General features: G+C 42.0%; 1 protein-coding gene across 1 annotated transcript in view; it reads left to right on the plus strand.

Annotated features, from left to right (window-relative positions):
• The window catches only part of DNAH9 (dynein axonemal heavy chain 9), a 376,337-nt gene that overhangs the window by 190,822 nt on the left and 171,063 nt on the right, over positions 1-14,452 (plus strand). The window contains exons 39-41 of the mRNA XM_025361667.1: positions 2,738-2,903; positions 4,312-4,414; positions 4,967-5,206. Of these exons, the coding sequence (XP_025217452.1) occupies positions 2,738-2,903; positions 4,312-4,414; positions 4,967-5,206 (509 nt within the window). The remainder of the gene's footprint in view (positions 1-2,737; positions 2,904-4,311; positions 4,415-4,966; positions 5,207-14,452) is intronic.

The following is a 14,452-nucleotide window of genomic DNA, read 5'->3' on the forward strand; positions in this document are numbered from 1 at the left end:
GGAAGGAAGGAAGGAAGGAAGGAAGGAAGGAAGGAAGGAAGGAAGGAAGGAAGGAAGGAAGGAAGGAAGGAAGGAAAAAAGAAACAGGGCGGCTGGGGCAGAGTGTGAGGAGGAGAACAGGAGAGAAAAACAAAGATACAAGTTTAGTGAAAGTCAACAAACTGGCTTTTGCTCCAAGTGAGACAGGATGCCACTGGAGGGCATAAAACAGGGGATGGGCACGATCCAATTTGCATTTTACAAGGGTATTCTTGTCTGCTGTTTTGAGAATATAGTGTAGGGAGTCTAGGGCAAAAGCTTCCCATTTGGGAAGATTCGTAGTTACCAGGTGAGAGCAGATGGACAAGGAGGGCAGCAGTGGAGATGGCGAAAAGAGATAACAAATGGGAAGCCCCTTTGAAAATTAAATTACAGGTCGGGCACAGTGACTCACGCCTGTAATCCCAGCACTTTGGGAGGCTGAGGTGGGTGGATCACCTGAGGTCAGGAGTTCGAGACCAGCCTGACTAACATGGAGAAACCCTGTCTACTAAAAACACAAAATTAGCCAGGTGGTGTTCCATGCCTGTAATCCCAGCTACTCGGGAGGCTGAGGCAGGAGAATCGCTTGAACCCGGGAGGCAGAGATTGCAGTAAGCCAAGGTCACGCCACTGCACTCCAGCCTGGGCAACAAAAGCGAAACTCCAGCTCAAAAAAAAAGAAGAAGAAGAAGAAAATTAAATCGCCCTTCAAGTATAAGATGGCAGTGCAATAGTATCCAGAGAACAGCACGAATAAAACCATTCACCCTGGTGCAGCAGCTGACACGGTCTGTGTGGCCAAAGACTGAACCCCAAGCTGTTCCATGCGGGTCTCGAGGAGAAATCAGTCAGAATGCACAAATGACCCTGGGCCCGGGCTCCAGGTGTGGGCTTGAGTTTCCAGGCTTGTTGAGAACAGTCAGAACCCAGAAGTGTGGCAAGAGGGTCACATTTCTTTACATGTCTTGTTCATTCAGCTCCTTCAACATCAACACTTTTCCTGAAACTCAGACCCTCTTCTGCTCCTCCAGTTCTGCCTGGAAACAGAGTAGATCGCTGTAATTCCATCCTAGGTGTGACATGGAGCAGAGCATGGCCAAGAAGGGGTCAGCAATGTGCCTGTCTTTCCTGGCGGACCCTTTCTTTCTCGGGAGAACTTAGTACCATCCGCCACGAGATAATCCCGTGCGCTCCATGGCCACTTCTTGCTAACTGACATGGTTCTTGCTAACTGACATGGTTCTTGCTAACTGACATGGTTTTCTCCTCAACGATCCTTTAAAAGCATAAAGAGCTTAATCAACCCAAATTACAGGGTCTGCTTAATTCCAGGGGTTGATTTGAATATCATTGCCTTGGGAGGAGGAGAAACAAGTCTTTCTTTCTAAGGAGAGAATTTCCTATTAGAAGAACTGTTCTCAAAAGCATGTCCTTGTCAACCCATTAATTATATTTCATGTTGACAGATCTCACATATAGTTGTTATGTCTTTAGGGGGGAAGAAGGTGTTGTGTGATTAATTGGTTGATAGTGTATGTTAATTGGATGCTAATTAAATTTAAATTTAATTCATATTTGAAACATTTAATTTAACTCAGGACCAGAAAATTAGAATATTCGAGCTTCTTGAAGGAACTTGTCTTTCTCTCTGTCACCTTCATATGTCTATTGACACTTTCTCCTTGTTTACAAACTTGTTTTTCAAGAGAAGAAATCAGATGATTCTTAGCGCTTCCAGCTGTAACAGGAAGTGTTGGTTCTTGCAATTCATAAATATTTCATTGCTTTACTGGAAAAAGTACATATATCTCCACCCTATTACTTAAGTTTGTTCTAAGCAAGTCCTGTCATGCTGGAAAACTGCTGTTAGATTCCTTTCTTTGGCTTGATAATTGAAGAAACCACTCCAGAGGAGAGTCAAGGCACCAAGGTGCTCAGACAGAGAGCCAGGAAACCTGAGAGCAGGGGAGGGCACCGTTGACACTGGAAGCATCTGGAAAATTCTCTGAGGCTGTTTTTACTACATCCCGCCAAGGAAAATCCCATGAGATGAACTCTCTGGGAACACAGTTGGCAAAACATACATTGACGCCTTTCTTACAGCCTCGGAGAGGAAAGGGCATCTACCCAGCCCTGAAAGGGGAACTGCAGCCATTATGCATTTTTGCTGCCTTCAGTAGAGAGGGCAACTGTACCTAGGAATTCAACTATTCGTAAGCTTCTTTGGAGTAGAGTACCTGGCCTTGGGACTGTAAAGATATTTTCCATTTTTAGTATATAAACCAAGAAAACTGGGGACCACAAGTATGACAGAAGAAGCATAGTCTTTGAGGTTTAACCACTGTGATTTGTATCCAGCCTTAGTAAAGTCGCTGAGTTCTTTTGAGCCTCAGTTTCCTCATCTGTAAAACGGGATAATACTAATCTCACAGTTATAAGGATTAAATGAGATAATTAAGATGGGTAAAAACTTAGCACAGCCCACGTGGTGAGGTATTCAGTCCCCATTACTGCCTAGTAATTTCAGTTTTCACTTTCCGGTCCTGTAGAATGCCTGTTGGGAGCAGCAGTGGTTGTTGTTATTGTTGTCTTTTGCATTGCTGTTTTTTTGCACACATGCAGGCGGCACAATTGCTTGTCCTTGACATCTTTGCTGTCTCATTACTGGCATCTGAGATTTGAGCCACCTTCCCTCACTGACTCGCTGTCTCCCCAGCTGTCCTGGAGAAGCCTCTGGAAAAGAAGGCTGGTAGAAACTACGGCCCTCCAGGCAACAAGAAGCTCATCTATTTCATTGATGACATGAACATGCCTGAGGTGGATGCCTACGGGACGGTGCAGCCCCACACCATCATCCGGCAGCATCTGGACTATGGCCACTGGTAAGAGTGCCCATGTAAAGGGACTGGCCCAAGGGGGCAGAGCCTAAGGTAGGGCTGAAGGCCAGTCTCTATTCTGCCTGAATGGCAAACCTCAGCATAGCTCTGGTGCCAGATGGGAATCTTTGTGGTAAACCACATTTCTCATGCAGTTCTCTATTTCCCAGAGTGGTTCCTTCAAACAGGGGCACTAATATTCACATGAAAAGTTTAACCAGAGAAGACACTGAGCTCTCATCTAAGGAAAAAAAGCCTACTTTTTGCTTCAAGACTCATGTCTGAAGTTGCCTTCTTCAAGTGCCGGAAGCAGAATTAACCACTTCCCCTGCACCATGGCCCCAAAGCACTGGGCATGTGCTTCAGTGATAACACCTAACACAGGCCAGGTGCGGTGGCTCATGCCTGTAATCCCAGCACTTTGGGAGGCCGAGGCAGGCAGATCACAAGGTCAGGAGTTGGAGATCAGCCTGGCCAATATAGTGAAGCCCTGTCTCTACTAAAAATACAAAAATTAGCCAGGTGTGGTGACACATACCTGTAATCCCAGCTACTTCTGAGGCCGAGGCAGGAGAATCGCTTGAACCTGGAGACAGAGGTTGCAGTGAGCCGAGATCATGCCATTGCACTCTAGCCTGGGCAACAGAGTGAGACTCTGTCTCAAATAAATAAATAAATAAACAAACAAACTTGCATACATTTCTTCAACTGAGTTAAAAAATCACTTTCTAATTACTGTTCTGTCCCCACTCCCTTATCTCCCACTCACTCCTCAATCTACTGTTGTTTGATTTCTGTTCCCTCCACTGTTCTTGCTAACCTACTATCTGCATCATTATTGTAAAATCCAAGAAATCCTTTGTAAGCGTGTCCAGCCACCTTATTTTGTCATTGTTGTTGTTCTGTTTGGTTTTGTTTTTGGCTTTCAGCAGCCTGAAGCCATGGTTTTTAGTTTCTGTCTCTAGTGATAAGTGGAAAAGAGGGATGAGGAAGGGGCATTACTGGCTCAACCAGAAACAGAAACTAAGAACCCATGAAGGATTCTCTCCCTTAGACACCCCTGCTGGAGTCACTACCTTTCTTGTCCTCTCTGCAGCCCTTGATGTGGTTGACCACGCTCTTCTTTTGGGAATACTGGCTTCCTTTGCCTTTTGGCATGGCATATACCCCCTGATTTTTCTCCTACCTTTTTGTCCATCCTGTGGGCTCATCTTTCTATGCTATTTCTTTAGATACTGAGGTCCCTTGGGAATCTGTCCTAGGCTTGTATCTCTTCTCAATCCCTGCCAGTGGATCTAGACTTTTTTATCACCCAAGCACATGAACAGTAGGGCACATCCTACCTCACCTTGACAAAGCACTCACCTGTCTCGGTCCTCAGACACCTTTTACCTAGAACTTCTGACTGTTCCAGGTATGATCGGAGCAAGCTGTCCCTAAAGGAGATCACAAATGTACAGTATGTTTCCTGTATGAACCCCACGGCAGGCAGCTTCACCATCAACCCCCGGCTTCAGGTACAGGAGGAGCCACGGGACCCAGGTTCTAATCATACCTTACTAGAGCAGATGCCCCTTGATTATAAGTAATAATTGGCTTTTTTCCCCACGCAGCCTCTCCGAACGGTAAATCAGATAGAATGCCAAATTGCATCTCTAGGGGAAAAGAGAAACTCCTAGACTTACAATGTCAAGATTGGAAAGGATCATAGATTTCATCTGATTTGATCCCTCTTTCTTCAGATGAGGGAACTTCAGAGAGACGAATGACTTTCCCAGGGTCATACGGATTCTCAGTATCAAATTCAGATTTGGACTCAGCTTCTCTGAGTCCACGTTTCGTTCTCTTCCTACTGTCCCAGGCTGCCATCTTTGACTAAAGGTGCTTTGCCTGTTATTCCCCTAGTCATTTTAAGTTCAACCTAAATGTGGGCATCGTGTAAGAGATGGGACCAAAATACAGATTTAAAGGCTATAGAAGAATGTTCCGTTATTATCTCCAAATTCAGAAGAGGTGATTTCTACTCTGTGGTAAAGGATGTTGAGCTCATGCCTTTGTTTTCTGTGCAGCGTCACTTCAGCCTGTTTGTCCTCTCCTTCCCGGGGGCAGATGCCCTGTCCTCCATCTACAGCATCATCCTTACTCAACATCTGAAGCTTGGAAACTTCCCGGCGTCCCTGCAGAAATCCATCCCCCCACTGATCAATCTGGCCCTCACCTTCCACCAGAAAGTTGCTACCACATTCTTACCCACAGCAGTCAAATTCCACTACATCTTCAACCTCAGAGATTTTGCCAACATTTTCCAGGTGAGTTCATCGACTCTGAGACACCCTAGGGGCTTAGATGCTCCTATTCTTAATAATAATAAGTAGCTAATGCCCAGCTCTTAGGCACAGGCAAAGCCACTGTTCATATGTAATCATGAACATAAGGAGACACACACAGTGCCATGGGCTCCACAAGGAAGGCCCTCAATAAAAGAGAGTTTCCTTTGCCAATCACATTATTTCTCAGTAAGCAGCATGCATCTCTGAGTTGGTTCCTTGGGGGCTGCAGAAGGCTCAACATCTTGGAGATAGTGTTATATAATGAGTCCAGTATGCCTGGGAAGAAAAATGGCCTGAAAGAAAGAGAACTATTTTGGATCTCCCATTGGTATATCTATTGATCTCGAGATGAAAAAGAATGTTCCCCAAACCGTGCAAGATAGCTCTGCTTCCTCAAAAAGCCACATTGTCATACTCCTAAGATGCCATCTGCCAGCCCCTGCGAGGGCCTCAGTCCTAAAATTCCCAGGTTCATTTCTAGGCCAAAGCTGTTTCAGATCTTTCCAGCTGCTTATCTGAATGGTGATGGCATATCTCTGCCCATTGCTTCCAATTGCTTAACTCATCACCGTCCAAGTCTCCAGAGCGCCATCTAGCAAACCCAGACCCTTTCTTCCATCTGGTCAGATATAGCATCCTCATGTAGCCAAGTCCACAACTCTCCCATTCTGGATAAGAATCTACAGAAACTCATTTACAGAGAGACCTTCCCCCAAGATAACACTGGGTTATTATTGAGGGAAGGATGCCTTTTACACCAAGCAGAGGCCCCACCCATAAAGGAGTGTCAAAGTGAATTAATCAGGGAGTGACACCACCTTCCAATGAAAGCACATGTAATTGGAATTAATTTCCCAGAGCAATTGTGCAGGTAGGACTTTGAGCCAAACCAGCAAAACTCCGGACCCTGACGACATAGGGCCAGGTTGTTCCAGCCAGAACTCCTGAATGTAAGGAGCGGAAACCTACTAAACCCCGGTTCAGAGACTCAAGAGCTATGGACCAGGAAGGCTTCACCTGAAGGTGGAATCAATGAGCCCCTCAGAATAAGTCTCTGAGAACACATCTAGGCTAGTTCAGGATACCACTCCTGAATCAGATGTAGCTCCCAAACATTAACTCATTTTAAAAATTAAAAACAAACAGAGACCCACATAGATCATATATATTTGTCCAGGAGCACAAGGAAGCCAGTAAAGGAACTGGAATCTAGGCCTTTAGGTTCCTGGCCTGGACGGCTTTCCACCACACCTTTCTGTCCTCATCTGAATTTCCAATGAGGAAAATAAGCATGTGATGGTTAAGGCAGCAAGAGAGACTCAGCTCTGAGCCTATAAAGCCTGCATCTCTGCAGCCCTCAGGACTGGATAGCAGCAAAGTTTGTGCTTACCTACAGCTGGCTCCCATTTTTTGAGCATTCATTGAGAAAGACTTTCTCACCACACAATCTGTCTCTCAAATATTACTGCAGCTCTATGAAGTGGGGGTGTTACTAGGTGGATTTTTCAAAAAAAAAAAAGAAGTTAACGTCGTTTGATCAAATCTACACTGCTCATAAGTGACAGAACTGAAGGGGAAAGCATCAATTATGCTCCATTTACCAGAAGCAACCCAGAACCTTAGCTTCTGCCTGGAACAGCGGTCTTGTCACCTGTACCACCTGAAATTTAATACTCATGACAACCCTTTGGGACAGAGATTGTTATCCCAATTTAACAGAGGCTCAGAGAAGTTACTGGCTAGTCAATGACAGCACAAATGGTCAGGGAGGTTAAAAAAAAAAAAAAAAAGTCTCGTGGAATATCGTAGAGTCTAGCCCAGTGGGAACGTTGAGTTTTATGGAAAGGAGAGATGAGGTTGGAAAGGTGACTTGAGACTAGAGTGGGCCCTACTTAAGACTTAAGAGTTAGACTTCGGCCGGGCGCGGTGGCTCAAGCCTGTAATCCCAGCACTTTGGGAGGCCGAGACGGGCGGATCACGAGGTCAGGAGATCGAGACCATCCTGGCTAACACGGTGAAACCCCATCTCTATTAAATACAAAAAAACTAGCCGGGCGAGGTGGCGGGCGCCTGTAGTCCCAGCTACTTGGGAGGCTGAGGCCGGAGAATGGCGTGAACCCGGGAGGCGGAGCTTGCAGTGAGCTGAGATCCGGCCACTGCACTCCAGCCTGGGTGACAGAGCGAGACTCCGTCTCAAAAAAAAAAAAAAAAAAAAAAAGAGTTAGACTTTAGTCTGTAATAATAGCTAACATTTACTGAGCAGTGCTAAGCCTTTTACATCTATGAATGCACTTAATCCTCACAACAACCCTAGAAGATAAAATACTGATTATTTTCAATTCAGAGATGACAAAACCAAGCCACAGACAAATCAGTCTCTTGAGCGTGACTGCGTGATTGCATAATGGTAAGCAGCAGCATTGATAGAACAGCTAGAATGTTCAGCCCTGCTGTGGAGATAATTCAGGGTGACAAAAGGCTTCCGGAGGAAAGAGTGCACCTTGTGGTAGTGGTCACTGATGCAATATCAAGGAGGAACCTGCCGGGTGCGGTGGCTCAAGCCTGTAATCCCAGCACTTTGGGAAGCCGAGACAGGCGGATCACGAGGTCAGGAGATCGAGACCATCCTGGCTAACACGGTGAAACCCCGTCTCTACTAAAAAATACAAAAAAAAACTAGCCGAGCGAAGTGGCGGGCGCCTGTAGTCCCAGCTACTCTCCTGCTGAGGCAGGAGAATGGCGTGAACCCGGGAGGCGGAGCTTGCAGTGAGCTGAGATCCGGCCACTGCACTCCAGCCCAGGCGACAGAGCGAGACTCCGTCTCAAAAAAAAAAAAAAAGGAGGAACCAGAGAGCAGAGAGATGGGAGTGGAGATTGTTCCCCTGGCCTGTTTCTCTGCCTGATTCAGTTAGCCTGAGTGGAAACCCCCTGAGGTCTGCATCCCAGCCAGGCCTCTTTGCAGCCTGCCAGCTGTCAGCTGCTCCAAGTATGGAGAATGCGATACCCCTGAAGTGCTGCCTCCCTTCGGCTACATGGTCCCCTCACTCTCCTACTCTAATGAGAGTTTCAGGCTCATAGCTTGACCACAGTCTCCTCCTACCAGCTGTGAAAAGAAAAGCCTTAGCCAAATTAGATTTGGCAGAGTCTAACTGATCAAAGAACAATTCACAAATCCGAATCGGGCAGCCTACCGGGCCAGAGTAGGCTCAGAGAGACTCCAGCATAGCCACATAGTGGAAGAAGATTTCTGGACAGAAAAGCAAAAGTGATGTAAAGAAAACTGAAGTGAGGCACAGAAATGGCTGGATTGGTTACAGCTTGGTGTTTGCCTTATTTAAACAGAGTTTTAACAGCTGGCCACCTGCGACTGGGCGAAACTCAGTGATTGGCACAAGAGTAGGTTACAGTCAATTTACACCTCCTTTTAATTTATAGTTCACAACTTTTAGGCCAAACTTAAAGTACATCAGGAGACAGCTTTCGGCTAAACTTGATTTAACACTCCCTTCCTCCCTGAGTGTCTAACCAAAGGCCTGATTGAGCACATCACACACCAACTCTGCAACATCTTAGATAGTTATGTGTTGCACTGAGATGGGGTGGTTTAATGTCTACAGCTTGGTGTTTGCCTTATTTGAACACCAGTTTTAACAGCTGGCCACCTGGGATTGGGCGAAACTTGGTGATCGGCACAAGGGTAGGTTACAGTCAATTTACATCTCCATTTTGATTACAGGTCACGATATACAGAGCAACTTTTAGGCCAAACTTAAAATACATCAGGAGGCAGCTTTAAGCTAAACTTGATTTAACACTCCCTTCCTCCCTGAGTCTGACCAAAGGCCTGATGGAAGAGTATAGAGGATGGTTTAATGTCTGCTAGGAGACAGGCACTGCCCAGAGTATGGTGTTGTTTTCCTTTATCCGACGTGATCCCAGCCTCAGTAATTCAGACCTTCTCTGTACTCCCCTTGTTCTGTTCAGATCAGAACAGAATTTGATAGTGTTCTCATATGGTTTGACTCTGTGTCCCCACCCAGATCTCATCTTGAATTGTACTCCCATAATTCCCACATGTTGCAGGAGGGGCTGGTGGGAGATAATTGGAATCATGGGGGCAGTTTTTCCCATACCATTCTTGTGGTAGTGAATAAGTCTCACAAGATCTGATGGTTTTATCAAGGGTTTCCACTTTTGCATCTTTCTTATTTTCTCTTGCCACCGCCATGTAAGAAGTGCCTTTTGCCTCCCGCCATGATTCTGAGGCCTCCCCAGTCATGTAGAACTGTAAGTCCAATTAAACCCCTTTTCCTCCCAGTCTCAGGCAGGTCTTTATCAGCAGCATGAAAATGAACCAACACATGCTCTGAGTAGCAGAAATCACTAACCATTCCCATCTCAGTGCAACACATAACTATCTAAGATGGTGCAGAGTTGGCATATGGCATGCTCACATTTACTCAGCCTTAATTGTCAACCACCCTGACTATTTGGCTATAACAAGATTTATAAACTTCAACTGATGGCTTGCCTCACTGTAAAACACAAAATTCTAGAGGTCAGACTCCTGGTTGGTGCTTTCTCTTGTCCTCTGCATCTCGTATATTGCAGGTACCTAGCAGAGCTGAGGAGATAGAAGCTGAGATAAACATCTGGGTGGAGCCAAGGACACCTAATGGAATGTCTTTTCACTTTTAATAAACTTTATCAAAGTGTAACGTACAAGTAGAAAAGCACAAAAGCCACAAGCATACACCTTGGTTAATTATCACAAAGGGATGCCACCTATGTAATCACAACTCAGATCAAGAAAGAAAACATTCTCAGTACATCCCTGATGTTCTCCTTTGCACCGTTCATTCATGCTTTCCTGCTTTCCTCCTCTTGCCAGCCCTAAACATTGTCTAAACGTCTAACATCATAAATTATTTTGGCCTATTTTTGAACTTTATATAAATAGAATATATAGTCAATATCACTTTGCATCTTTGTTCAGTATTATATGTGTACCTCTATTGATAATTGTTACTTTTAACTCAAACAAATTTACAAGAAAAAAACAAACAACCCCATCAAAAAGTGGGCAAAGGATATGAACAGACATTTCTCAAAAGAAGACATGCATACAGCCAACAGACACATGAAAAAATGCTCGTCATCACTGGCCATCAGAGAAATGCAAATCAAAACCACAATGAGATACCATCTCACACCAGTTAGAATGGCAATCATTAAAAAGTCAGGAAACAACAGGTGCTGGTGAGGATGTGGAGAAATAGGAACACTTTTACACTGTTGGTGGGATTGTAAACTAGTTCAACCATTATGGAAAACAGTATGGCGATTCCTCAAGGATCTAGAACTAGAAGTACCATATGATCCAGCCATCCCATTACTGGGGATATACCCAAAGGATTATAAATCATGCTGCTATAAAGACATGTGCACACATATGTTGATTGCGGCACTATTCACAATAGCAAAGACTTGGAATCAACCCAAATGTCCATCAGTGACAGACTGGATTAAGAAAATGTGGCATATATACACCATGGAATACTATGCAGCCATTAAAAAGGATGAGTTCGTGTCCTTTGTAGGGACACGGATGCAGCTGGAAACCATCATTCTCAGCAAACTATCGCAAGAACAGAAAACCAAACACCGCATGTTCTCACTCATAGGTGGGAACTGAACAATGAGATCACTTGGACTTGGGAAGGGGAACATCACACACCGGGGCCTATCATGGGGAGCGGAGAGCGGGGAGGGATTGCACTGGGAGTTATACCTGATGTAAATGACGAGTTGATGGGTGCTGACGAGTTGATGGGTGCAGCACGCCAACATGGCACAAGTATACATATGTAACAAACCTGCACGTTATGCACATGTACCCTAGAACTTAAAGTATAGTAATAAAAAAAAGAAAAAATAATAATAATAATTGTTACTTTTTGCCTTAAAGAGTAACAGTTATGTTTCTTTCTTTTCAATCCTTAAATTGTTTAATTTCTTTTTCTTGTCTTATTGTGCTGGCTACAACTCAAGTACAATGTTGAGAAGCAGTGAGAGTAGCATTTTGTCACATTCCTAATTTTACAGGGAAACACTTTTAATAGTTTGCCATTAAATATGATGTTCTCTACTGGTTTTTCTGGGTACCTTTTACCTGGGTGCCTTTTAAGGAAATGTTTTTCTGTCTATAGTTTACTAAGAGTTTTAATTATGAATATGTGTTGAAACTTAACAAATGATTTTTCTGCATCTGTTTAATTATATAAATTTTTTCTCTTTTAGTCTGGTAATATGGTAAATTACATGGATTATTTTCAAACATTAAATCAACCATTCCTGGAATCAACTCATCTTGGTTGTTTCATGTCTTTGTTTTAATATTTTCCTAGATGTCATTTGATAATTTTTAATATAATTTTTGCATCTATATTCATAAGATTGTCTTGTAATCTTTCTCTAATATAAGGTTATAAAGTCCTCATAAAATACTTTGAGAAATGTTCTCTCTTTTTCTGTTCTCTAAAAGATTTAGTAAAACATTGTGTTGTACCTTCCTTAAATGTTGGAAGAATTTACTGGTGAAACCACCTGGAGGTTTGTTTGGTAGAGGTTTTAAATTATAAATTCAAATTCTTTAATACATATAAGACTATTCAGATTTTCTGTTTCTTCATGCGTCAGTCATGTTAAGATATCCATGTTATCAATAGTTGCTAATTTACTGGCATAAAATTATTTGCAATATTTTCAGATTATCTTCTAAATATCTGCTGTATCTGACATTATGTCCTCTTCCTTATGTTGGGTATTATGTGTGTCTTTTCTCTTTTTTTCTCTTCATCATCCTTGCTAGGGAGTTAGCAATTGTGCTAGTCAGAAAACCTGAAGGGTATACCTGCATTATGCATTTGACTTTCTTACTGTCTTAATTTGATATCCATTTTGTATATTATTAATACTCACTCTTTGCTTTATAATTTTTATTCCTACTTACCCTGGGTTTGGGGTTAGTTTATTCTAACTTCTTGGCATGGCTACTTATATCATTAATTGTCATCTTTTGTCTCATCTAAAATACTCATTTTAAGGCTATATAAATTTATCTCTAATCATACCATTAGCTACATCATGCAAGCTTTTATATGCTGTATTTTATTATCATTCAGTTGATAATATTTAATCTCCACTATGATTTCTTCTTTGACTCATGGAATATTTAGAAGTGTATTGCTTTTTTTCAAACATGTAGAGATTTTCTAGTTATCTTTCTCTTATTGATGCCTACTGTTGTCAGAAAACACTCTATATGGTTTTATTCCTTTGAAATTTGTTGAGACTGCTCTATGTCCCAAGATATAATCGATGTGCAGGTTTTTAAAAATGCATTCTGCAGATATTGGGCATGGTTTTATCAATATTCCAGTTAAAGCAACCTTGTAAATCATGTTGTTTAAAAAAATCCTATAATTTCTAGATTTTTTTGTCTGCTTGTTCTTTGAGTCCCTGAGAGAGATGTTAAGATATTTCACTGTGATTGTGGGTATGTTTATTTTTCCTTTTATTTGTCATATTCACTTTATACATTTTGAAACTATGCTATTTATTAGGTGCATACAAATTTAGAATTAGTATATCTTCCTAGCAGACTGATCTTTTTCTTATTTATTAAGTGCACTTCTTTATCTCTAAAAACGATGTTTGCTTTAAAGTCAATTTTGTATGACATATGACTATTCCATATTCTTTAGTCAATATTTTTATGACATTTTCACTTTCTTGCACTCAGCTTTTCCATATTCTTATATTTAAGGTGTATCTCCCATAAGCAGCATACAGTTGGGCTCTTTAAACTCCAGCCTGACAACATAGCCTTTTAATTACAATGTTTAGTTCATCTATGTTGTTTTATATAATAATATATTTATGATTAAATCTACTTACACTCTTTGTTTTTAATATATTCTACCTATTCTATTTCCTTTCTTCTCACTTCTTGTATTCTATCAAACTAATTATGTTTTTATAATTGTTCTCCCTCTTTTAGCATAGTATATATCCTTTTGCTATTCATCTAATGGTTATCAAAGGCATCATTTTATCTTTTTGTCTTTTATAAATTAGCATATTTATTAATTGCCATACAATGCAAGGATCTTGGGACAATTTACCTCCCATTGACTTTTGTGCTGTCATTTATTTTAATCCTCTGTATTTTGAAAACCCACTGATATCTGTGTTTTAGTAATTCAACATTCCTTTAGAATTACTCATACGTTACCTTTTCCATTGCTCTTTATTCCTGTAAATTTCTGTTCTTTCACCTAGGATCATTTTTATTTCACTTGAAGAACTTCTTTTAGTATTTACTTTAGTTCATATCTGTTGGAGAAATATCTCGCAATTTTAATTTGACCAAAAATATATTTCTTATTTTTAAAAAATTTTAGGGGTGACTTGGATTTCTAGGTTGGTAGCTATTTTCTTTCAGCAATTTGAAGCCTTCTTTTATTGTTTCCGTTGAGAAATTAGCTTCAGACTTCTCACTTACTAAATACTAATAATACAATTCTAAAAATAAACCACAACCTAAATAAAGTCTGTCAAATTCCCTACCTTTGAGACATTTGCCATCACCTGGAAGAAGCAAACCTGTACAAAGACAAAGTAATAATTTGACAACGGGTGAGGTGGCTCATGCCTGTAATCCAGCACTTTGGGAGGCCAAGGCAGGCGGACCACTTGAGGCCAGGAGTTCAAGACCAGCCTGACCAATATGGTGAAACCTTGTCTCTATTAAAAATACAAAAATTAGTTGGGTGTGGTGGTGCATGCCTGTAATCCCAGCTGTTCAGGAGGCTGAGGCACGAGAACTGCTTGAACCCAGGAGGTGGAGGCTGCTGCGAGCCAAGATCGCGCCACTGCACTCCAGTCTGGGTGACAAAAAGTGAGACTCTGTCACAAAAATACTATTAAAAATAATTTGAGAAACTAATAATTCTTCTGTAATTGAGATATATACATAAAGGCTCTGTGAGACACATGGGAGGGAACGCCACTGGGCAGGAGAGGTGTCTTGGGCGACTTCAACAAGAGGCTTCAATTGAGCTAGATCTTGAAATATGAGCATGGCAAGCAAAACAAAAGGCATGAAGGCACAGAAAAGGGTACAGGATCAGAACATAATGGGAATTTTCTGAAACTGGAATC

The sequence above is a fragment of the Theropithecus gelada genome, chromosome 16 (genome assembly GCF_003255815.1).
Source record: "Theropithecus gelada isolate Dixy chromosome 16, Tgel_1.0, whole genome shotgun sequence".
Classification (NCBI taxonomy): domain Eukaryota; kingdom Metazoa; phylum Chordata; class Mammalia; order Primates; family Cercopithecidae; genus Theropithecus; species Theropithecus gelada.